Source organism: Myodes glareolus, chromosome 19 (assembly GCF_982192425.1).
Source record: "Myodes glareolus chromosome 19, mMyoGla1.1, whole genome shotgun sequence".
Taxonomy (NCBI): domain Eukaryota; kingdom Metazoa; phylum Chordata; class Mammalia; order Rodentia; family Cricetidae; genus Myodes; species Myodes glareolus.
Window position 1 is genome coordinate 28842765 of NC_142044.1, and position 24103 is coordinate 28866867.

General features: G+C 46.5%; 1 protein-coding gene across 1 annotated transcript in view; it reads right to left on the reverse strand.

Moving 5' to 3' along the window:
- Kcnq3 (potassium voltage-gated channel subfamily Q member 3) overlaps window positions 1–23887 on the reverse strand; it is a 300325-nt gene extending 276438 nt beyond the window's left edge. Inside the window, exon 1 of the mRNA XM_048457080.3 lies at window positions 23101–23887. Coding sequence (XP_048313037.3) covers window positions 23101–23489 — 389 coding nt within the window. The 5' untranslated portion in view covers window positions 23490–23887. The remainder of the gene's footprint in view (window positions 1–23100) is intronic.
- Between the last annotated feature and the right edge of the window lie 216 nt (window positions 23888–24103).

Consider the following 24103-nt stretch of genomic DNA (forward strand, 5'->3'; position numbering starts at 1 on the left):
ACGCTCAGGCCTCCTTTGCCACTAGCAAGCTGTGTGTTCTCAGGTAGTCCCTCTCCCATCCCAGAGCTTGGGTTCTTCGTTCTTTTAAATGGAAAGCACAGGGTGCGATTAAGGCCAGGCAAAGCCACCAGGCTGTGCCACCATGTCAGCAGAAATTCCCAGGGAACACATAATGACTGGTGCTTAAGCAACCCGTAGTTAACTCCGGGTAATTTCCCGAGGATTTACTGCAACTCCGAAAGCTATTTTGCAAGGGAAAGCGATGTATGTGCGGTATCAAGAATACAGGAGTTCTCTATCTGAAAGCCCATAAATTATCCTGACACCGTGAGGATGAAACTGCCGGTGGTTTGTGATGCAGAAGCCCGTGAATAGGAGGCTGCAGAAGAGGTGTAGTGGGCCATGAGTTGAACGCCATGTGAGTGGAGTATGAACGTATGCTGGAGTTGGGGGGAAGTATACACCACCCTAGGAACAAAACACAGAAAATATCCGATACTTTTCATTCTGACTTGTGTGGTTTCTTTGTTTAATCGTAATCAACAAACATAATTTTTTTTTAAGTTGGTAAATACTTTACTGGCCTTTTTGTGTTTCGATGTTTCCTTAGCATGTATTATGTGTAATATTGAATTTCAACATGACACTCACATACATGTACATAATTTACTGCTATCGTATCCACATACTCCACTACATTCTCTTGGTCCCCTCCTACTTTTGCTAATCCCCTTCCTCTGCCAGAGTAGGCCTCCCTCCACTTTCAGGTTTGTATGCGTGCCCAGTCAGTTTCACTCTGTATCCAGCAAGTTTAGCGCCCAATTCACCACTAATCTGGGGAGTACTTGCAAAACTAAGTTGGCAAATTCCATGATGCCGCTCATTCACATAATGTGAGACACCTTGTTTGGAAATAGCACAAAGGTGTTGAATGGGGGGGTGCTGGACTTGGACTTGAGCCTCTTCTTCCGTGAGCAAGCTGAGTGTCCTCAGGTAGTCCCTCTCTCCTCTCCTCTCTGGGCTTGGGTTCTTTGTTCTTTAAAATGGAAAGGGTTCTTTACAAAAGCGTGGATGAGGTTTTTCTTGCAGGGCCTTGGACACTTTACCAACAGCCTTATCACTGAAAAAAATGTCTCTAGGTTAACCATTAATTTCTATAAATCCTCAGAGAGAGGTAGGGTCCCATTAGCCTTTCCCTCTTCTATGACAGAGTTCAAAAACACTCTTCAAGGCCCTCTGAGCACAGAGGGAGAGAAGAAGAATCACATGAATCTGGGCTGTGACCAAGCTCACATTCGGGTACCTGTTCCTCACTGTAGATCTCTGAGTCCTCTGAATTCTTTCAATGCTCACATCTGATAACATCAAAAAAGGATCCAAAACTGTATGTCACAGGGTGAGCTAAAGGTCTCATAAGCAACACATGTAAAAAAAAAAAGATGTTCAATAACAGTTGTTCAATAACAGTTGTGACTTTAGGTAACTATAATCCAAACAGCCAAGAGGGCATCCAGAATCATCAGAAAGGAAAAAAAGAAAAAGATACTTGTTGAACCATCAAGACGACTCAGTGGGTAAAAGCACTTGTTGACAAACATGAGGATCTGAGTTTAGTCATAAGAACCCATCCCATGTAGGAAAAGTCGGCACCATAATAACTATGCAGGCTCGCTGGTGAGGTGGAATCTCTGTGGCTTGCTGGTCTACTCAATGATCTTCAAGCCAGTGAAAACACCTGTGTTTTAAAAAAAATACAAGGTGGACAACTTCCTGAAGAGCTGACTTCTGCTGGACACACGCAGAGAAAGAGGGACAATAAAAAGATGACCAAGGTCCTTGGACCAGAGGCAGGGAGATATCACTGGGAGAGCAGACTAAGAACATGCCGACAGGATGCACAGGAGAAGCAGAAAGAAAAATAGGAAAAAAGAAGAGGTGCCACATGAAGGGTGCATCATGGGTGAGTTAGTACAGAGAGAAAAGAGAAGACAGACCACAAAGAGACAAGAAAGAACAGAAAATCATTGAAAATGCCTAAAGTTGACTCATCAAGAGATAACAACACAGAGACATGAGTCAGGGAAACGGTGAGAAAAGCAGTTCCTTCTTGGGAGGGAATCTGAATGATACTGGGAGAAAGGGCTGTGGATTTTTACTTTAAATCGGCGTTATGTTGGGGCTTGGATGACGGGCATGTGTTACTCTGAAAAATGTTACATATTTTTATTTGTTTGTTTGAAGCTGTAAAATGGGAAGTAATGCAGGTAGGGGGGCCCAAAATACTTGCAGTACCCAAGAAGGACTCACTATGACCTGTCAACGTGCACTTTCCCAGCTTTAAATTCTCTTTGTTTGCCAGGTACCTGCACCCTTCGAGGATGACAAGGGGAACGGAAGAGCTGGTGCAGGTGGAGTCACTGTGACAGCCATGCTTGGTGCAAGCTCTTTTCTGTGAATGACAAGCCTCCCACCCTTTGCCTGAGAACTGCTCTGTATTGCTCTGCAGCACCTGGCATGCCTCCTCATGACCCCACCTTTGGGACACAGCTGTGGAAGGAAGGCACCCCACCCTGGTTAAATCAGTGAGTCTCCACCTCAGAAGCAAAGAGAGAAGGTGTGTCTCTCACAAGGGATGCGGGAGAAACTCAGATGCTGCAGGTGACCACGGCTACCACCATACAGGGACCCTACAGGGAAACAAAGAGCCACCAGCTGATACCCAGGCTCTCCTCCAGCCCTGATTCTTGGTATCCCTGATTGCCAGGCAAAGCCATGCCTGCCTGTCACTCCATCCTGCTCTTGAGCTCCTTTGGGGTCCATGAACCAACAATCTCCCTGGGGTGGTTTAGTTATTTGGACTGGGCTTGTGTCAGCAGCCTCTGAAATGCCAGGAGGACTCTATATCCAACCTCGTACAGGGCTCTAGGCATTTCCCAAATCAAAGAGCTGTACTGCAGTGTGAAGGGAGAAAATACAGGAGGAGGAGGGGTGAGCGGAAGAGGAAAGGGAAGACTAAGCAGGGAGGGCAAATGAAGAAATGGAAAAGGAAGCAGGGGAGGAAAGAGAAAAGAAAGGGAGGAGGGGAGAGGAGAGGAGAGATCCATGTGCACACTTGGGAGAGACTGCATTTTACAGCCAGGAAGACAGTCCTGAAAGCCAGCCTCTGGTCACAGCTAGCAAGCTATTCTTTGCATTTCTATCTTCCCAGCCCACATTCTGTGCCATTTGGATTTCATGGTCTAAAAATATCCCCCAAACTTCCCAGTCTGCTGGCATGGGCTGGTGGACTCGCGTTTTAATCCACTTGCAAATGTTTTTACACAGCTCTTTCCCCTCTAGTCTTACTTCTTGCTGAATCACTTCCATCATCCAGCTTGGCTTTCACTGTGAGCAGGAGGGGAATCATCTTGAGCACAAATGTCAGACCCCGCCCTGAAGGCACCTACAAGCTGCAGAGCAGAGAGGGGTTAAGGGAAGCACGGGCTGTAGGGTCTGCTATTCTGGCTGGGTGGTTCGGGGTAAAAGTTGGCCTGTCTGAGCGTTTTCCTTACCGACACTGTGGGAATAATGAAATGCACAGTGGAGCGCCTGCAGAGACGTGGTGGGTTTTAGCAGCCCAGGAACAAGGCTAGAATTTCAGGAACAGTCTCTAAATCTTGGCGTTGCCTTGTGCAATGACCACACACACACACACACACACACACACACACACACACACACACACATCTTCCTCGGCCCCTTCCCTCTTCTATCTAGTCTATAAAAAGGCATTCTTATAAAACACACCTGCCTGAGGAAGGCAGGCTCAAGATTGATTACAAACAGTGCCCATCTCTTTAGTACAGCCAGAAAGTGATCTTGGCTCCACATGGAGCCAAGTACAAGAGAACAATCCCAACAGAAAACCATGTCACTGGTGGGAAGGGTGAGGGGTCATCTGACAGCCTGAGGTGGGGTTCCCTGGTATGCCACTTCTCCACCCAGTCCTCAAGATCACCCTTTCTGCCGGCAGCATCTAGCTAGGTTGTTGTGTGTGGAAGTTGTTAAGCGCTCAAGTTGGCTGACATTTTTACACCAAGACGGCAGTAAACAGGCCGGTAAGGACTGACATAAGCTTTCACCGGATGTGATTGGGAGAAGTTACCAGGCTTGAAGAAGAACTAAAAAAAAAAAAAAAAAAGAGCCATTGACCTCTGAAACTATATGAGAAATTGTATGTCCCCATGTGTGTAAAGGGGACATCAGAGCAACTCAGACCCCAGAGACAGGAAGAGTCAGGGGGACAGCTGGCTGGGCTGTGGTGTGCCCACTGGCTTCAGATGTTCCCTTCTACTGTTACAGGTGCCCAGTACCCATAGCCTCCCTCCTCTCCTGCAGCACCTGGCTCTGTCCTGGCTCTGTCCTAGCTCTGTTCTGGCTCTGGCTCTTTCCCACTCATCCTTTCTACGGCAGCAATACTTTCCAGGATGAGTCTGATTAGTCCCACACTGGAAGCCTTTGGCTCTGTCTGTTAGCCTTGGAACCCATCTAGCAACTCAAGGTTAGCAGCAGCTCTTTCTCAAGATGCCAGGCTGGCTCCTGAGCAGAACTATAAGACGCTTACAGAAGCCAGGCACTGAGCTTCCAAGAGCGGCTTCCAGCACCATGCTTAGAGCTGGGGTTTTGTTTAAAACTTGTGTAGGGTGGTGTAAGGCCAGTGGGAGGAGTCTATAGGGTTTCTTCAGTGGGGACCTCATGGCCAGACTGCCTAGCCACTGAGGGCCAGTGAAGGAACAGGATCTGGTTGATATGTTCATGAAGGACCAGAAGAGGATGGGGGTAAGGAGTGGCATCTGTCCTTGGGTCCATCAGGGCTCTGTCCCAGCTCCACAGTTTGCCATCTTTGTGCCCCCAGACAAATCATCCAGCCTTCCCATATTTCTGTATAGAGACGTCCATAGCTGACTGGCTGCAGTGAGATTAAATTCCATAGAAGGAGTCTGAAGGGTCGTGTTTAATAGAAGTTCCCATGTTATAGGGTGTGCTGTGGGTCATTGCTCCTACAGGTTCTCTACAGTGAACTCATTTTACCCTGGGAGCACCCTATACACAGGGAGCAAGAGATCTCCACTTTGCAGATGGAACAGTACAGACCCTGGGGAAGGAAAAACCTGCCCAATGTGACTCACTACAGACGACGGCAGGAGCTGTCCAGTAAATAGCAAGTCCTCAGCCAGCAAGCGTCTCCCGCTACCCCACCCAGCCCTTCTTTCTGCCCACTGTCTACATGGAACGGCAAATGCAACAGCTTAAGAAGCCAGAACGTCTCAAGAAAAGGCCTGGGTGTGGCTAACAACACCAGTGTGGTTTGTGCACCCGTGTTCACAGCAATACAACTCACGGAGGCCACTCTGGTAATGGAGGAATGTGGATTGTTGCACAGGCATTAAAAGGGGCATTTTGATGTGCACCACAGAAACATTGAATTAATTGGACAGCACTATGTTAAGCAGGTCACAAAGGCATTTAACACCATGTAACAGCACTCATGCGCTGTGATGCCCTCCATGTGAAATGTCCTCCACAGACTCATGTGCTTGAACACTTGGTCCTCAGCCAAGAGTGTGCCTCGAGGTGGGGCAGAGATGAAGGAAGTGAATCACCCTGACAGGCTCCTTAGCCCACCTAACTTCCTGTCTGGCCTCTGCTCCTTGACTTCTTATGCTTTTGACACCATGCCTTCCCCAAGAGAATGGCTATACCGTCAAATCTCAACCCAATGTAAACCTTCCTTCCTTAAGTCACATTTTGCTAGGTATTTGAGACCATCAATAATGAAAGGTGACTGACATGCATGTAGTGACTGCAGCATTTAAAAGCAAAGAGACAAAAAAAAATAGAATGGTGGAGACTAGAAACTGAGATGAGGTGACAATCAGGGTCACTGTTTAATGCGCGGAATTTGGTTTCTGCCGAATTAAGATTGCAGGGTTCCCATATGTAGATGGTGGTAAGAGCTCCAGGGCAATGTACCCTTGGGATCTGTCTGACTTTTTCTGTTGCTGGGATAAAAATGCACCAACTTAGGAAGGAAGGAGTTATTCTGGTCCTCAGTTCAAAGGTAGAACCCATTCTGATGGGTAGGAGCTTGAGTCTGCTGATCACATGGCACGCACAGTCAGGATGCAGAGAGAGGATGCCAGGGCTCATCTTGCTTTCTCCTTTTTATTCTGAAGCTATAGGCTACAGGATGGTACTGCCCACAGGTAAGGTGAATCTTCCCACCCCAGCTAACCCAGCCAAGATAGCCCTTCACAGACATGCAGACATGCCCAGATCACAGACATTCTAGATCTTGTCAAATTGATAGCCACTTTTAACCATCACAGCATCAATGAACTGCAGACATAGAAACGGCTAAGTGACATATTATTTATATATCTTACTACAATTTACAAAGCACAATATGGAAAGGGGGAGGCTAGGCTTCTGCCCAGAAGATGCTCTCTGATCTCTGCTTGAATCCTGGGTCCTTCACGATTCCTTATATTACTGAGTAGGGGAAACTGGGGCACACATTCTTCTTTTATTAACTGGCACCATCTCCACAGTCACCCTATGTTTGTGTAATACAGATTTTCCCATCATACTGATCATGAAACTAAAATTCAGAGAACTGAAACAACTCCTCCGTGGTCACACAGCTAGACACAAGCCTCCCCCTGTCTTTCTACTGCCTTTTCATCTCCATCCCCACCCAGCTTCCACAGTAAGCCTTCTTTTCTGAAATACCCGTCATGTTGTAACCTCATCCTTGCTACCACCCCCCACCAAACAAAAGGGCACTAGCTCCAGAAGCAGAGAACACCCTAAGAGGAGATGAGTCCTGTCCATGTGCCAGTAATGGCAGCAGCATTTCGGGATGCTCTTCTCCCTTTTCTAGGTGGCAGCAGCAAAGTACCCAGCTTTATTTGTTTCATTAATGCAGTGACATTAATTGCTGTTCCAAATACCAGCAATTGAGGTGTGTTTAAACATGCACTTCATGTACGCATGCGTACTTGTGCTTGTGGTCTGTGTTGTATATGCATGTCCTTCCTTCAACTTTGTGTGTGTGTGTGTGTGTGTGTGTCTGTCTGTCTGTCTGTCTGTCTGTCTGTCTGTCTGTTATGTTCCTGGGTGTGGAGGTTCACGGGTATGCATGCATTTGTGTATGTGTGTGTGGGTGGACTAAAACTTTGGAGGTTATCTCTCTGGCCTGGAACACTCAAAATAGACGAGCAATCCCAAAGGAGTCTCTTGTCTCTGTCTCCCCAGTACTAGAATTACAAATATACACTACCCCATCCAGCTTTGTGCTTTTCTTCTTTTCTTTGCATATGCATTAGGGTGGTGGTTTGAACAAGAATGCCCCCCTAAGGTTCATATATTTGGATGCTTAGTCACCAAGGAGTGGCACTATTTGAGAAGGATTAAGAGGTGTGGCCTTGTTGGAATGCATGTGATTTTCTTGGAGGAAGTATGTCACTGAGAGTGGGCTTTGAAGTTTCAAAAGTTCTTGCCAGTCTGTCTCTCTCTTTCTACCTGCTGCTATGTTTCCTAGCATGATCGTAAATTAAACTTCTGAAGCTGTATGGAAGCCCAGTTAAATGCTGTGTTTTATAAAAATTGCCTTGGTCATGGTGTCTCCTCACAGAAACTGAGCAGTGACTAGTACAGGCGGTGTGTATATTCATGTTCACATGTATGGGAATGTATGTATGAGTGTGCATACCTATGTTCATGCTATGTTTACATGCGTATGGAAATGCAATTTCTCATGTATGCATGTGCATGTGTAACCCAAGGTTGATATCCTATGTCTTCCTCAATCATTATCCAACTTATACGTGGAGGAAGGTTCTCTCACTAACCCAGAGCTCAGCCTTTTATCTAGCCTGGCTTCTCCATGACTCTGCCTCCCACAGTATGGGATTACATACAGTCTGCCACTCCCACATGGCTTTAACATGGGTTCTGGGGACCAGAGCTCTGGTCCTCATGTTTGCAAAGTGAGCACTTTATCCAATGAGCCAGCTCCTCAGCCCAGCCCAGCATTTGTCCACATGTGTTCTGGCGACTGCACTCAGGTTCTCATTTGGTCAACAAAGCCATCTCCCATCCTTCTCTTTCAACTCTTTAAATGGCGATGTCTATGGGAGGTTTTCCCTGACCCAAATTATTTATAGTTCAAAACACAATTTATAAAAACTGCAAAACTCCTACATATGGTCAACCTTCAGCTTCCCACATATGCCATTGTTCTGAATCTTCACCCTCCAAACGAACCATACTGTTAAGACCCAGAGAGGAGCTTCATTATAAAGGAGACTAGGAAAGAGAGAGATAGGAGAGACAGTTGTCACGAAAAGGGATGGCAAGAAGAGGCTAGAGGACACCTTCTTCAGAGTAGCTTCAGGGCACTCTTCCAAGTAGTTTTCTTGAGGAGTCTTCAGACCAAGCCCAAGAACAAGGAAAGACCTTACTTTCTTATAGTTTTTTTTTTTTTTAGCATTGGTGGGAAGTTTTACACCATGTGTTTTAGTTGAATACAGTGGTGTGAGACAAAGAACATGGAGGAACCAGCTACTACTTAAGACCCCAGGGGCTGACACAGGCCACAGTAAAGACAGTTATAAGAGACGGGGCCAGCTTCCAGATGTTGGATCTGGCCTAAAGGAGAAAGCCTGTATTATAAACAGAAAATTAGAGAACGCCCACGTAACCTGCACTCAGCTACCTTTATTACTGGCATCTTATGTTAACAAGCCATATTGTTATAATTGATAGATATTAAAATTCATGAGTAATTATTAACTAACATTCATATTTTACTCAAATGACTATGTTTTTTTCTCCATTACTGTCTATTTTTTCTCTCCCTATCACATCAAAAACATAACATTCAATTGTCTCATTCCTGGAAGCAACTCAAGGCTCGCTATGATTGTCTCTATCTTTCCTTGCTTAGGTAACCATGACTGCTTTGTGATCATGGGTGGAATGTGTCTCTTAGGGGTTTTATACCCACTTACGGAGGTTAAACTAGGGTGCAGGATTTAGGAAGAGAACTCTGAGCATACTGTCTTTGTTATTCCCTCACGTCGAGGGTGACTTGATGTGATGTAACATGATTGGCTACAGGGGAGGCTATGCTGAATCATTTGGCTGGGGGTTAAGCTTCTCCTCTTCACTTTTTTTAAATTTTGTTTTCAAAACAGAGTTTCTCTGTGTCACTACCTTGGATGTCCTGAAACTCACTTTACAGACTAGGCTATCCTCAAACTCTCAGAGATCCACCTGCCTCTGCCTCCCGAGTGCTGGGATTAAAGGCGTGCAGCACCATGCCAGGGCTCCACTTCATCTTTTAATACCCTCCTTTCTGTATCTACTGTTTGGAAGGAAGACGCCATATGCCATCTGCATTATACTTCTCCCGGGACAAAGAACCCACAGAAACAAACAGAATTCCTCTGAGAAGCCCTGTTTCTCTTCCCCAGTCCATCCATTTGATCGCTTAATTATGACAGCACACACCTATGGACATTGATTTTTATCCTGCGGCCAGGCTCTCATGTTCGTATGGATTCATAGATACTTATTTTATCCTGGGGTCAGACTCCACTATCACCTCCCTTGGCTTCTCAGATTGTTCTGGCGTTTGATCACGGGAGCTCTTTTTAATTCGGCTACAGAGTCCTCTGTCACATGATCAACAGCGTGGGATTTTTAAAGAGCAGTTTTTCACTCTCTGGCTAGGCAGGATGCCTGAGGCCAGGCTTGCATATGTCCTGTGCACGCCTTATAGCCAGACCTTTCTTTATAGAAATAGAATCCATTGCCTTCTCTTGCACAACGGTATTAGACTTCAAGACCTAGGTACTCCAAATACTGTTTCCAAGAGTTTAATCAGTCAGGCTTTTTCAAAGCACAAGGAAATGTACCTAACTCATGTGCACACATGTACTTAAAACATTCATACATGGCCATCCACACTAATACTAAACTTAAAACAAGTTTATAAGCTTGTTATGCATAGCTTCAATTCTAATCCTTGCAGCACAGATACTCGAGACTTCTCTTCAAGAGTGTGACAGTGAGCCCAGCTCCACCATTCCAATCTTTCACTTAATTGCTACTCTTTGTGGATGGCAGTTCTACCCAAAGGCAAGAAGTCACATGCCCAGCAATGCAATACTGCATATAATCGCTTCACCACCAGAAGAATCATCTGTACTTCATTCATTCATTCATTCATTCAACCTCATCCCTTCCCTTCTAACTCTTGTCAATCACTAATCTTTTATCAAAGCCATAGCTTTGGCTTATCAAAAGTGTCAGATGATTGAAATCACATAGCATGTCACCTTTCCAGATTAGTCTTTGTCACTTAACATTATGCAATGCATCCAAGGTTCATCCGTGACTTCACAGTTCATTTATTTCCTTCTCTGTATAACAGTTCATGGTGCTGGTTAAAGGAAATCCTGGATACAACATTTCTGTTAATTATGAATAACACCTCTATAAAAGTTTTCAGGAAGGATTTGGTTTGGATACAAAATTTCAAATGAGCAAACACCCAGGATAGTAACTACTGTGGTGAGCTTACCTTCTGCTCTGGAGGAAACTCTCTTCCATGGTGTGTATCCGTTTTTTATTCCCACCAGAATGAACTTAGTAGTTCCATTGCTCCACATCTTTGTCAACACTTGCATTTGTCATTATGGCTTTTAGCCACACTTATCATAACCTCTCACTATTGCTTTAATTTTCAATCTCCCAATGAAATCACATTGGGCATCATTTCATATGTATGTCTGCCACCTGTGTATTACCTATAGTAAGGTGTCTGGTTTAGGTGTTTTGTCTGTTTTTAATAGCTGTTTTCTATTGCAGACTTTTTAAGGGTTTGGGGTTTGTCCTTGTTGTTTTTGTTCATTTAAGTCAACATCAGATCTGTTTTTCATTTATTTCTTCCAACAAAATTTGTTGCTTTTGAATTTCACCAACCCTGGCTTGTTTGAGACTTCAACAATCATATATGTGTTTTGGAAATACTCCTCCTACTAGTATCTTGCCTTCTAATTCTCTCCACAGTGTCTACCCCCCATTAACTTCCACAATGACTCCTTTGCTAATGAGCACAGTAGAAAGCTATAATGGTTGACTCTAACAGCATCATGATACTTTTGTCTTAACTAGTATTGACCTTGGCGATGCACTAAGATCCACTGGACTGCCCATTTGGCTGATGACACCTACAGCGTTATGTTTCAACTATAAAACAGCTGCCAAAGTCAGCAGGCAGTGAGTGAAAGAGAACAGGAGCTGGGAGAGGGGACAGGATGGGAGCTCAGAACCTCTGAGCCCAGGATTGTCCCTGCATTCAAAATGTCTGAGGCCAAATCCTGAGAAAGACTGACAATTTTTCTGGCTCTTACTGTCCTCCGTGGTAAAACAGGGGCCATTCCTAAATGTCTAATAATGCCATTGTAGGGATCAAATGTCAGTGTTTTAAATGGCTTACCTAGCAACCAGGGTAGAGCAGATTAATTTTTAAAGGCAATGGGGTGGGGAGGGGAGTCCTATTATGGTTATTACCTGGAAATTGAAATTTTTTCTCTCCTTCCCTCTTTTTCACCTCCTCCACACACCCACCCACCCATGCCTACACATACATCATGTATGAATAGGCGTACCTAGCTCAACTCACACAGTTTTAGTATCTGGAGAAGACACAAGAACTGTGTAGAATTGCTGTAATTTGGAAGATATTATTTAGTATTAACTAAGTTCCTATTATGTGCCAGGCTCTGTGTTGGTCTGGAACGGCCTGTTCGTGCAGAGAACTAACGCGCATAGGGAAAATACATAAAACACCACGGTGAATGCAAAGGGAGACAGGGCAAGCACCAAAAAGCATTTGGAATAGGAAGAGCAGTCCCTGCAAACAAAGGAGAAAAGTGTCTAGAGAAAGAAGGCTACTAGAAGTAAGGTCTACAAGGTCCTTACTCCAGTGGAGTCAAGACTGACCTACAATCCTGGCAGTCAAAGCAAAAAAGCAAACAAGTATTCTACAAAAACAAAACAAAACAAAATTGTTTTATTTCCTTTTTTAACTCAAAGAAAAATCTGTTTGTATTTCAATAAAAAGGATATGTGTGTGTACACACATGTCACAGTATGTGTGTGTGTGTGTGTGTGTGTGTGTGTGTGTGTGTGTGTAAGTGTTGGTCCTCAACTTCCACCTTGTTTGAGAGTCTTCTGTTTACCCCTGTGTATTTCAGGCAAGCTGGCCAGAAGGCTTCTGGGAATCTCTTGTCTCCTCCCATCTCAGAATTACATACATGTTACCACATCTGGATTGGCAAGGGTTCTGGGGATCCTAATTTGATCTCTCATGTTGACACTGAAAGTAACTATAACCACTGAGCCCTCTCCTCAGCTCCCAATACACATTTCTAATGAAATAAAAACCACTGCCATTCATTCAGGGAAAGTCGCCAATTAATCACTCAAGTGAAGCTAGAACCTTGTAGACACCTCTTCTGCTTCTTCAGTTAATCCAGCTGTATTAACCCAGCCCCAGTATCCAGGGAGAAGGCTCAATGAGCAATACTCCTTCAGCCAAGTCCAATGGCTTGAGTTCAAGCATCAGGACTCAAACAGTGTAAAGACAGAACTGACCCTTGCAAGTTGCCCCTGACCTCCATATACACTGTTGTCTACACATGCGCTCGCACGTGCACACACACACACACACACACACACACACACACACTCATGAAATAAATAAATAAAAATGCAATTAACTCAGTAGTCCTTAACCACATGAAGATGGTCTGGTTAGGACAAGTGTTTTTTTTCAAGCACCTCTGATTCCTTAGGAAACAAGAACCAATAGTAGAATCCTTGCAAACCTTTCTTTCCTTCTCGACGTAAATTGCCTTGGTGGAAGAAAATCCAAATCTGTGTAGTCTAACAGAAATGTGTCCAACACTGAAAGTAACCCTTAAAGTACAATAAAGTTGAATTTTGACTTCACCGGTGCTTTTATTCACCAAAATTATGACTACCTGAGCAGATTCTGGCAAGAATAGGAAAATAATGGCCATTCATTGACCACTTAACCTACTAAGTCCACCCAAGGCTTTGAACTGCGTGAGCCCATAGTGTAAGGAAATCTGCTTTTGGCTGGCTAGTGGTTTATTCAGGGGTACTAGGCTAAACCAGCACAGAGCTAGAATTCAAATCCAATGTTTAAGTATGCCAAGTCAGCTCTGAAGCTGGCTCCACACAGCCGTCAAGACTGACATCATGTCTGTGTACGCAGCGAGACTGGGGACGTGGTGTGCTGTGGACTGCACTGGACTCCGAGAGCGGGTAGATGAAAGGTTTCTACCATGCGGGATATAAACAGCCCAAACCGCACATCTGTCTTTTCAAATAGTTCAACCCAGATTTCACAGGGCTCTAGGTATAAAACTCCACCTCCCTTAATGCCATTTTTAACTTTCACGAGGCAAACCCAGACTTTGTTTGGAAATATGAAGATGGTCACAGTCGGCTAATGGTTATCAACAAAGCCTGCAATCAACACTGAGGGGCCAGAGAGCCTAGCTCCAAGTCTGAGGAGCAAATTCAAAGGTTTATGATTTTCCCATCAATTTCCTTCCCAGCCAAAGAAAGTGTTCTTGATACCATAGATCCATATCTATCACCATGCACAAAACTCAGGTCCAAATGGATTAAAGACATCAACATTAATCCGACCACTTTGAACCAGATAGAAGAGAAAGTGGGAAGTAGTCTACAAGATATAGGCACAGGACACCACTTCCTAAGCAGAACCCCAAGAGTGCAGACAATAAGAGAAACAATGAATAAATGGGACCTACTGAAACTGAGAAGCTTCTGTAAAGCAAAGGACACTGTCAGTAAGACAAAAAGGCTACCTTCCGACTGGGAGAAGATCTTCACAAACCCCTCATCAGACAAAGGTCTGATCTCCAAAATATACAAAGAACTCAAGAAACTAGACACTAAAACCCTAATTAACCCAATTTAAAAATGGGGTACTGATCTGAACAGAGAATTCACAACAGATGAACTTCGAACGGCCAAAAGGCACTTAAGGTCATGCTCAACCTCCTTAGCGATCAGGGAAATGCAAATCAAAACAACTTTGAGATATCATCTTATACCTGTCAGAATAGCCAAACTCAAAAACACCACTGATAGCCTATGCTGGAGAGGATGTGGAATGAGGGGAACACTCATCCATTGTTGGTGGGAATGCAAACTTGTGCAGCCACTGTGGAAATCAGTGTGGCGGTTTCTCAGGAAACTGGGAGTCAACCTCCCTCAGGACCCAGCAATTCCACTCTTGGGAATATACCCTAGAGATTCCCTAACATACTACAAAAGCATTTGTTCAACTATGTTCATAGCAGCACTATTTGTAATAGCCAGAACCTGGAAGCAGCCTAGGTGCCCCTCAATAGAAGAATGGTTAAAAAAGGTGTGGAACATATACACATTAGAGTTTTACTCAGCGGTAAAAAACAATGACATCTTGAATTTTGTATGCAAATGGATGGAAATAGAAAACGCTTTACTGAGTGAGGTAAGCCAGATCAAAAAAAGGAACACGGTATGTATTCACTCATAAGTGGATTCTAACCATAGTTAAAGGTCTTTGAGCCTATTATTCGTGATCCTAGAGAAGCTAAATAAGAAGATGAACCTGATGAAGATTATTTAGCTATCTGCCAGGAGGTAGGAAATAGACAAGAGTCCCAGGTAACCTCGGGTGCATGGGGGGGGGGGTGGGAGGGTTGTTGGAAGGGGAGACGGTTAGAGAGAAGGGAGTAGGGGAGGAATGGGGAAAGCTCGGTGGACCGGGATGGGGGGGAGGGAGGAAGGATGAATATGGGATCAGGGAAGAATATATTTCAACTAAGGGAGTCATACTAGGGTTTACAGGAGACTTGATTATATATGGGATCCCAGGTCCAAGGAGAGATCCCCAGATTGTTCTCTGGACAGAGGAGAGGGTGCCTGAACCGGCCTGGGCCCATAACCATACTGATGAATATTTTGCTTATCACCATAGATCCTTCATCTGGCGATGGATGGCGATACAGACAGAGACCCACATTGGAGCACCGGACTGAGCTCCCCAAGGTCCAAATGAGGAGCAGAAGGATGAAGAAAATAAAAAAGGAAATAAGGACTGCGAGGATGCTATCACCCACTGATACAAGGAGACGGATCTAATGAGAGCTTACCAAGGCCATTTGGACTGGGACTGAACGAGGACGTGATCCAACCAGATTCTCTGAATGTGGCCGGATTCTCTGAATGTGGTGGGACAGGAGTCTTTCTGAACAGCCATTGACAATGACACTGGGACTTGTTTCTTCTGCATATACTGAATTTTTGGGATCCAGTCTGTTTGGATACTCACCTTCCTGGACCTGGAGAGAGCGGGGAGGAACTTGAACTTCCCACAGGGCAGGAAACCCTGACTGCCCTTAGGGATGAAGAGGGAGGAGGAGAGGGAGTGGGGGGAGTGGGAGGGTGTTGGGAGGAGGGGCGGAAATGGAAACTTCTATAATTTAATAAAATTACTTTAAAAAATAAAAAAGAATTCAAGAAGAAATTCAATGTTTCCTTTAGCAGCCCTGAACTATGAAGGGGACTTTAGTTACATCACTGCCAGCGTTTAGGCAAAGGAGAGAAGTGCCAGTCTCTCAATTCATACCGAGGATCCTGTTATCTTCTCAAAAAAGAATGCGCATCCACAATCTGAGCCACTAATGTATTCTGTGTTATAAATTAATAAGACGTTTCATTCTCTGAAAATATCACAAGGCCATTCAGAACCAGAGCTGTCCGCATTTGTTCAAACGTCTCTTCTGCTTCATCTGATGAAAAGTAGCCATGTATGAACATCACAGATCCCAACCAGGGGGATGACTTCTTACCCCAGGGAAGCCAGTCAGGGGCCAGGCTTCATGGTGCTTTTGAAAACGATTTGTCTTGGCCTTCGGGAAGAGCGTTGGCTACCCTGAGACACCTGGCAGAAAATCCACATATTTAAAGCTACTTTTAATTCTGACCCTTTTCCCCCCTCCTGAATGATGATGCTAAATGAAACATTAATAAAGGAAAAAAGCACCACAGAACAACCATGGCCCTCGAGTCTCCAAGCTTCCTTGACTCAAGAACCATGGAGAAATCAATCCTCTCTGTGAAGGAGGAGTCCCAAGACAACAATCTTCCTTTAGGAGCCAAGCCCAGAGCGGCCTATCATGTCCCTTCTAACACCCGCCAGACACGGCGTCTGTAGAAAACACCACGGACATCTGCCGAGCATTTCTGACCAAGCGATTTCGCCTTATCTCAGCCCTAAGCTGGGTGGAGTTCAAGGGCTGTCCTGGGCAGATGCACACAGCCTACCCAAGTCAGCAAGAGACTGAGCCCAGGGTAATGGACTTGTTGGCATACACCTTTCCTCTGCTTCCGCCTTCCTCCCTGATTTCACCCTTCCCCCAGTTTTACTCATTGAATCTGTCAGACTTCAAGCATGTGACAGATCCCTGAGACAGTTCAGAAGATGGAATGATGTGACTTGTGATTTAAGAGGTTTGAGGCCACAGCCATCTGTGACTTTGGGCCCGAGGGTGAGATAGAGCATCCTGATATTAAGACTGAGGAACTGGTGTCAAGTCAGGAAGAAAAAAGACAAGAGGAGATGGAGAGACAATAGTTGAAAGTCCCACCCTTGGTGACCTACTTTCTTCAGTAGAACCCCAACTGAAAGCTTCCACCACCTCCCAAAATAGTATCACTTGCTGGGGACCCAGCCTTCGATTCATGAGCCTATCGGGGACACTTCATAATCAAACCGTCATGTTCCTTTCTCCATTTGTCCTTGGATTGGCTTCCTAAATCACACCTTCCCCACAGGGACACCGTGAGCTCTGAGAAGAAAAGGGTGATTCTTGGAGGGTGGAGAAAGGAAAGAAATGTCTCGTTTTATCTCTCAAGCCCAGAGACACTATTCATAAAGACAGGCACAGTATGCCTGGCCTATCATAATTTCAGGGAGGAAAGGAACTGGAAAGAAACCGTCTAAAAGGAATTCACAACGGAGAGAATAAGAGAGGTCGGCTGGGCTCCAGTAATCACTAAGTTGTCCTCCTTCGGTGGGTTTCTGGGAACAACCCAGTGCCCACATCAGCATGAGACAGAGAGCCATCACCGCTGCCCCCTTCGACCCCATCTGCAACCAAGAAAACAGCGGCTACTTTGTCTATTTTCCAAAGGGGAAACTGAGGCTATAAATAGAAAAATGAGACTTCCTGGAGACTACAGAGTAAATCATTAGGATACTCGAGCTGAGAGTTTCCTGACGGCCAGCCCAGTCCCCTAGGCTTCTAGGCACACCTTAAGAAAATCATCTAGGGTATGTACTCAGGGCCGAGAAATGACCACAGATGTGTTATCAGCTGTCCCTAATGCCAATAAGTCAAGGGTCCTTGAAGGGAACAGACGGATAGCATCAACCCATGGATGACTTAAGTAGGATCCAAGTTGTCATTACTATGATAGTTTCAAATGCCTCAACAGGGCATCTCAGTGGGACCACAGACTATTTTAAAGGACTCTTGTAGAGTGCTGGGTTAGAGGAAAGAGAGAGGAGGGTATCAGTCATAGGCTGTCAACAGGAAGAGCGGTCTTCTTCAACAAGGGGTCACCTGGAGCCACGTACACGCATCCAGTCACTCGGCCAGCAGCTGCCTTACTTACTCATTCATAAAACAACACAAGAACGAAAAACAAAGCACAGCCCTGAGCACTGACCCTTCTTGCTCTTGAAAGAGCAAATAGTCCTTCTGTGGTAAAACGGAAGACCTCACCATAGAGAGCGGCACTTCGGGTGGAATTTGACGTTTTCTCACAAGACCGCGGCAAAGCCAGAGGAAGAAGGCTTTAGTAAGAGCCCTCCAAGGGTGACTGCCTTGGAAAGAGACAGCAGAGAAAGCTGTGTTCTAGTTTGCATGTCTGCTGCTATGACAAAACACGGACCCAAAGCAACTCTGGGAAGAAAATGTTTGCTTCATCTTACTTCTTAGAGTCCATGGAGGGAAGTCAGCTCTGTTGTTTACTTGTTTGACTAGACAGCTAATTTAACTGGCATCATCGAGAGGAAAAGCCCCTGTAACTGATCCATGTAGGATGAAATTAAGAGCAAACTGGAGACTGGGGTTTGAGGAAAAGGGACAGAGATGCATGATTGGATCTGTGGCTTCCCATTAGGACAGAGCTCAGGATGCTAAGTTTTGTTATGTAAGATTTCACCCCACATGTCCAAGAAGACAACATAAAGAAATGAGCTTAAATCCCAGTGACAAGTTGACAAAGAAGCTCTCGGCTTGTCAGCTCCTCGGGCACAACTCTGGCTCCAAAAACCCAGATCTGGAGCATCTGTGATGAGTACCTGTTCTTAGCGTCTTGGTAACTAAACCAATAAGTGGGTTACCCTGACCCTGAGCAGATGGTGATATTGCAAACTACAAAAACGAAATGACGATGTGCTGGTATTAAACGCCAAGTTAGCTACCTTAAAATATGGCTGTACTCTTACGGATTTCGGATGATTTAATTTGCCTCTTGATACAGGAAGAGAAAAAAGGAAAAGAAAAGTCACCAGTCCTGAGGTCTTGCAAGAGGAAGTCACCAGCAGAGCTTATGCATGGGGTGCTCTGTAAATTAGCTGCATAAGGAATTATTCATTATCCACAAATTACATCTAGAATCAACTGTGTTCTTGGCTCATCAGGCAATTTGTTCTCTGAAGAAAACATTGCAAAATCTTCAAAACCCTTCTGTGACTGAATGAGAAGTCCCATTCCACAAGGCTACAGATTTGTGATGTTATGCCCTGCAGGTCTGGTGTTAAAACTTCATGGTCCATATGATGGTATTAAGAGGTGGGAACCTCTAGAAATGATGTCATAAAAGTTCCCCCTACACCGCCGCCTTGTCAGTAAGAGACATACATACCCTTAAAGAGAAACTTCGTGTGTTTGGTCCTTCAGTTGTTGCCAGTGAGGGCATGGTGTTTCTCCATAGCTTCAAGACATCATCTTGGAAGCAAAGACAAAATCTTCACCTGGCTAGGAAACTGTCACCATGGGGGTCTAGAAACCCCAGCCTCTAGAATTCTGAGAATCATGTTCCTTTCTGTAGAAACTGCCCAAACTATGGCATTTTGAGCCTCTGTCTCCAAAGACGAAATCCTGCCACTCATCTCCACCAACAGGCACAAGACCTGGCATGTGTGGCGGGTTCGGTTTAAGCATCCTTGAAACAAGCAAACAAGTGCACCAAGCTGCTGTGCCCTTTGCATCGCATTTCTGCCATCATAGCACAGAATCTGATTCTGAGAATGGTGGCATGTTCACACCGTAGATGAAACATGATTAAGAGGAGACACAAAAGAGAAAATACTTGTCAAATGCCAATAATTACATGTGCAGGTAGTTTTTTATTTGTTTATTTTGTTTTGCTTTGCTTCTCAACCCGTGCCCCAGGTGAACTCTCCAGGCTAAGGCCACCAACCAGGCTGAGTCAATGGATCGAGGCAACTAGCCTTGCCTGCCAGATGCCTGAAGCTAGGCTCCCTTAGAAAGCAGCAGTAGGTGTTTCTCCAGATCCTTCCCTTTGGGTTTGCTAACAGGTGGCAAGGGACAATACCCAGCTGGCTGCAGAGACATGGCCAGGGCAACAGTATGCCTTCAGAGTGCCAAGGCAGCACCAATGCCAAGATGAGGCCAGCATCTCTCTACTTACAGCGCAGGACAACGACAGTGTCAAGTACGTATGACTTCAAAGTAGACTCCTAGACAAAATCAACTGAATACAGAGACCCTAACGTTGACTTATTATATTCATAAATGCTAGCATAAGCTTGGAAACCGTTCTTCACTGGGGCTGTACCACCATCCTTAGCTTCCAGGTTATTCCTACTTATCTCCTGCAAAGTCATATTTGCAAACTCAAGACTCAGAATGTTTTCATAAAATATCAAAGTTAGCCCAAGACAGGACTGCAATTGGCTTTTCCTAAAGCCAAGCAAGAGTCCAACCTTGTCCACCCCTACCAAAGCCCAACGTTCCCAAGGACTAGTCTCATTAAAAGCCTGTGATGCTGACTTCAGCTGCTTACTGCTGTCGCTGTTATAACAGTTAAGCTGTTACAGCAAAGCCTTGATTAACTAGAATCCTGAGAGAATTCTGCTACGCATCCACACAGCAAATGCTTACTTAGTAGCTACCATGGGTTCTCCAGCCTCCTGGGGATTGAGGATGCTAAAAAAGAACAATACATCCCCCCTCCCAACACTCTCAAGTAGCTCTTGGCTCCTTAGGGCAAACATACAAGCACATCAACTCAAAGCAGTACACAAAATTCCACAGCTGGGGAAGACATAGGGGTAACTTGAGTCCAGCCAGATGGGAGTCTGGGAAAAGGTTTCTGGGAGTGGTGAAACCAGTTCTGGCCCACTGTGAAGGTAAACAGCTAGGAAAGGCATAGGAAGCAAGTTGGAAGAGGTGCTTGATTTATACATTTCCTGTATTTTATCTTTAGGACAGAGGGGAGAAAGATACTCACTTCATGGGCCTGGTTAACTTACATAAGAAAGAGAACACACTAGACTGTGAGCTTATGGTCAGCTTAATTTCTTGGTCCCCTTCTGCCATTAGCCACAGGCTTGCACAGAATAATGGACACTTTAATGTCTGAATTTTAAGCCCTTGCAAAATCCTGAATCATCAATGAAGATTCAGCTGTGTTCCCTTGCCCGGGCTCCTCCTGAGCTTGAGGATGGATGTAAAATGCATCCATTTAGTAAGCTTGCCTGAGTAATAGGAGCTCAAATGCAGCCCAAGAGGAGTTTTCCTTTAAAGCATCAGAATCCACATCAGAAGCCACAAATCCCAGCACCAACCCAACCCACCTCACCTTTTCCTAACACTGTGCCTCCTATCAGATTCTATTAGGTTCTGAACAGATCCTATTAGGATTTCCTACGTAAGCTAGAAAAACAGATTACCAACAATCCTGTGTTACCAATGGGCAGTGAGCGCCCAGTGATACCCAGGAAAAGATCCCTGGAGTCAGAATTGGGATCTGAGACTATAGGCTGGGCACTTAAAAACCTGTTTCTCAGAGATAAGTAATTTTACAGTAGTAACACTGTAACAAAATAACATTGTAGCTACGTAGGCTTTAACTAGTGTCTCTGAAAATTGGGCAAGGCAAGGCTGCAGGTGCCCACAACTGGAAAAGGTGGGAGGAGAAGAAAGAAGGAACTGCAAGCTTCAATGGAACCCCAGGTTCCAAAGCCATCATAAACACACAGAACACATCTTTATGCAAAAGGACAAAGGAGCTGCACTCAGATGTGTGCAGCCTTTCAAAACTACATATACTCTATCACTTATTTCACTTCTATTTGAACACAGATGCTAGAGACCAAGGGACCAATACAAGTTTAATCTAATTTCACCATGAAAGAACAACGAAGGTTAAGCTTTGGGTCAGACACTTCCCAACACCTGCAGATACACGGGGATCAAAGGCTTGGCCAACCCGAATCCAAGTCCCTGGCAAAGGGCTTCATCCTTCTTCCAGCTGCTTCCTGAGCTTCCAGGGATGCGGTCTTTTCAGGGCTTTTGTAACCTGGGAGAAACCTGTTGCACAAATCTGAGGCCCTGTGTGGACGCCCCCACCTGGTGGCCAAATCAGGGAAAGCGCTTCCAACCATAAAAGAGAGATGGGTACTTAGCAAACAAGACATTTCCCAACCTCTTCCCCTCTTTGTCAGTCAAGGATCAACTGGAAGGAAACCGACTGCCTAAAATAGGAAGGGTCCAGGGTCAAGGTCATAGCCAATTTCCTGTCTAAACCCTGACAGCCATACAGCTCCTAAGCCAAAGCTAGGGTAGCAAAAAGCGCCCTGCCACATCCCAGGTGTTCTGACAGTCAGAATTCAGGTTGGGGAATCCCTCAGCTAGGAGCCTCTCTTCCTCCTTAAATGCAGGTGTATTTTCCAGCCCCAATCGGTACATCTAGAGTTCCATTTTCCTTGTGGCCTGGCATTTCCCTCCTGGCTAGCATGGAGATTATTTCTAGAGGAGTCCCTGGGGACAAACTTGCAACCAGGACTCTCAGGTGCCCAATGCAGTGGTCCAGCCAAGCTGATAAGTGGGCAACAGTTGAAGCTACGCAGACAGCAGAACCTAAACTATGGGATGTTGAACCCCGAAACCATAGGGATGTTCCAGCCTTAAATAGCCTCACCCCACCTCTGACTCTGCTAAACCTCAACCCCTTGGACTAAGGTTGGAAATCCCTCCCCTCTCCTATTCTATTCCTTTTCCTAACAGAACCCACAAAGACATGCATTTTGGCCTGTTCAAGCCCCCAGTTAGAGCAAAACCGAGTTCTTTTTGACATCAGCATTGAGCCCTAGGAAGGGCAGCACACTCATGAAACACGCACGTACACACATACACACACACACCACTATGGGCAGTGTGCACACTACAGTCCTCAACTCTGGGATATGTCATCTAAATTGAGTGACGATCACAAGAGAAGCAAGCTAATCACCCCTAAGAAGAAATGATGCTTATAGAACCATTTTTGTCCTACTCAACTGCTACATTCATTAGAAAAATCATCTAATTCTTTTAAGCTTCCGTGTCAGCATCCCAGAAGGTCCAACAAACGCGCATCCGCGCGCACTCGCCAGTCCAAATCTCCAAGTCAGCTCGGGAAGCACGTTTGGTTCATTTAAACCCTCGTGTCCAAGGAGCTGCTCTCAGTCACACAGCAGAGAACCATGGCTAAAGCCCTGCTGGTGCCCCGCGCCTACCCCCAATTCAAGCCAGAGAGCGCTTCTGAGTGGCCAAACCACAAACACTTCCTCAGCTCCAGCCCTGGCCCCGAACCCCAAGGTGCACAACCGCCAAGGGGCGCCTCGAGCGGTTGGGTACTCACACGAGCGCGTGGTAGAGCAGCGCCCAGCCCCGCGGTCTCTCCAGGGCGTCGTAGATCAAAGTTTGGATGCGCCTGTACTTGGCGTTGTTCCTCTTGACTGGGCGGCTCAGGGGGGTCTTGGCCAGGAGCCCGATGCCCTGCGGGGTCCTCCGCTGCCCCTCTTCGCGGCCACCGCCCTCCAGCAGCAGGGTCCCGTCTTTGTCGGCCCCGGCCCCTAGCGCCAAGGTGACTTGCTCCACATCTCCTGGCGCCAGCCCGACTTTCCGCTCCTCGTCGCCAGCCACAGCCGCGTCCCCTCCGGCGGGGTTAGCTGCCCCGCCGCCTCCGCCGCCCCCTTCGCCGCCGCCGCCGCCGGCCGCCCCCGCCGCCCTGCGAGCCTTGAGCCCCATCTGCCTCGCCCCCACCGGGCGCTTCGCCTTCTCCGCTGCTGCTCTGGGAAGAAGGGGCGCTTGGGGTGTGTGGACGAGGCGGCGGCGGAGGCTGCAAACCCGGGAACTCCAATGCCATGATCCGCGCGCCCCTCCCCGCCCACCCCCCCCAAAAGCAGGCAAAGGCGGGCCTCCCGGGGGGTAGGGGAGGTCTAATGGGGAGTCAAGGGGTCACATCCCGAGCGGGTCCGCCGCGGGACCCCGAGGGACGCGGGGAGCCGGGATCCGCGGGGAGCCCGGCGAGGGCACGGGAGGCTGGCGCTGTGGCACTAGGGCGCGCGGCGGCGGGAGCCTGGCACCGAAGCTCCCGGGAGGCGGCGGCGGCGACGGCACCCGGGCCGGCGAGCCCGAGACAGCATCGCAGTTTATTTACAAGCCCTGTGCCAGCCGCCCTCCCGCCCGCCTGCCTGGCACACGCGCCGCCGCCTCCTCCCTCCTCCCTGCTCCCGCCCGCGCCCAGCCCGCCGCTCCAGCCCTAGCCCCGCTGCAGCGGCGGTAGCAGCAGCAGAAGCAGGCGCGCCTGGGCGGATCGCTCACCACCCGCAGCGCTCTCTAGTTCCCTCCCTCCTTCGCAG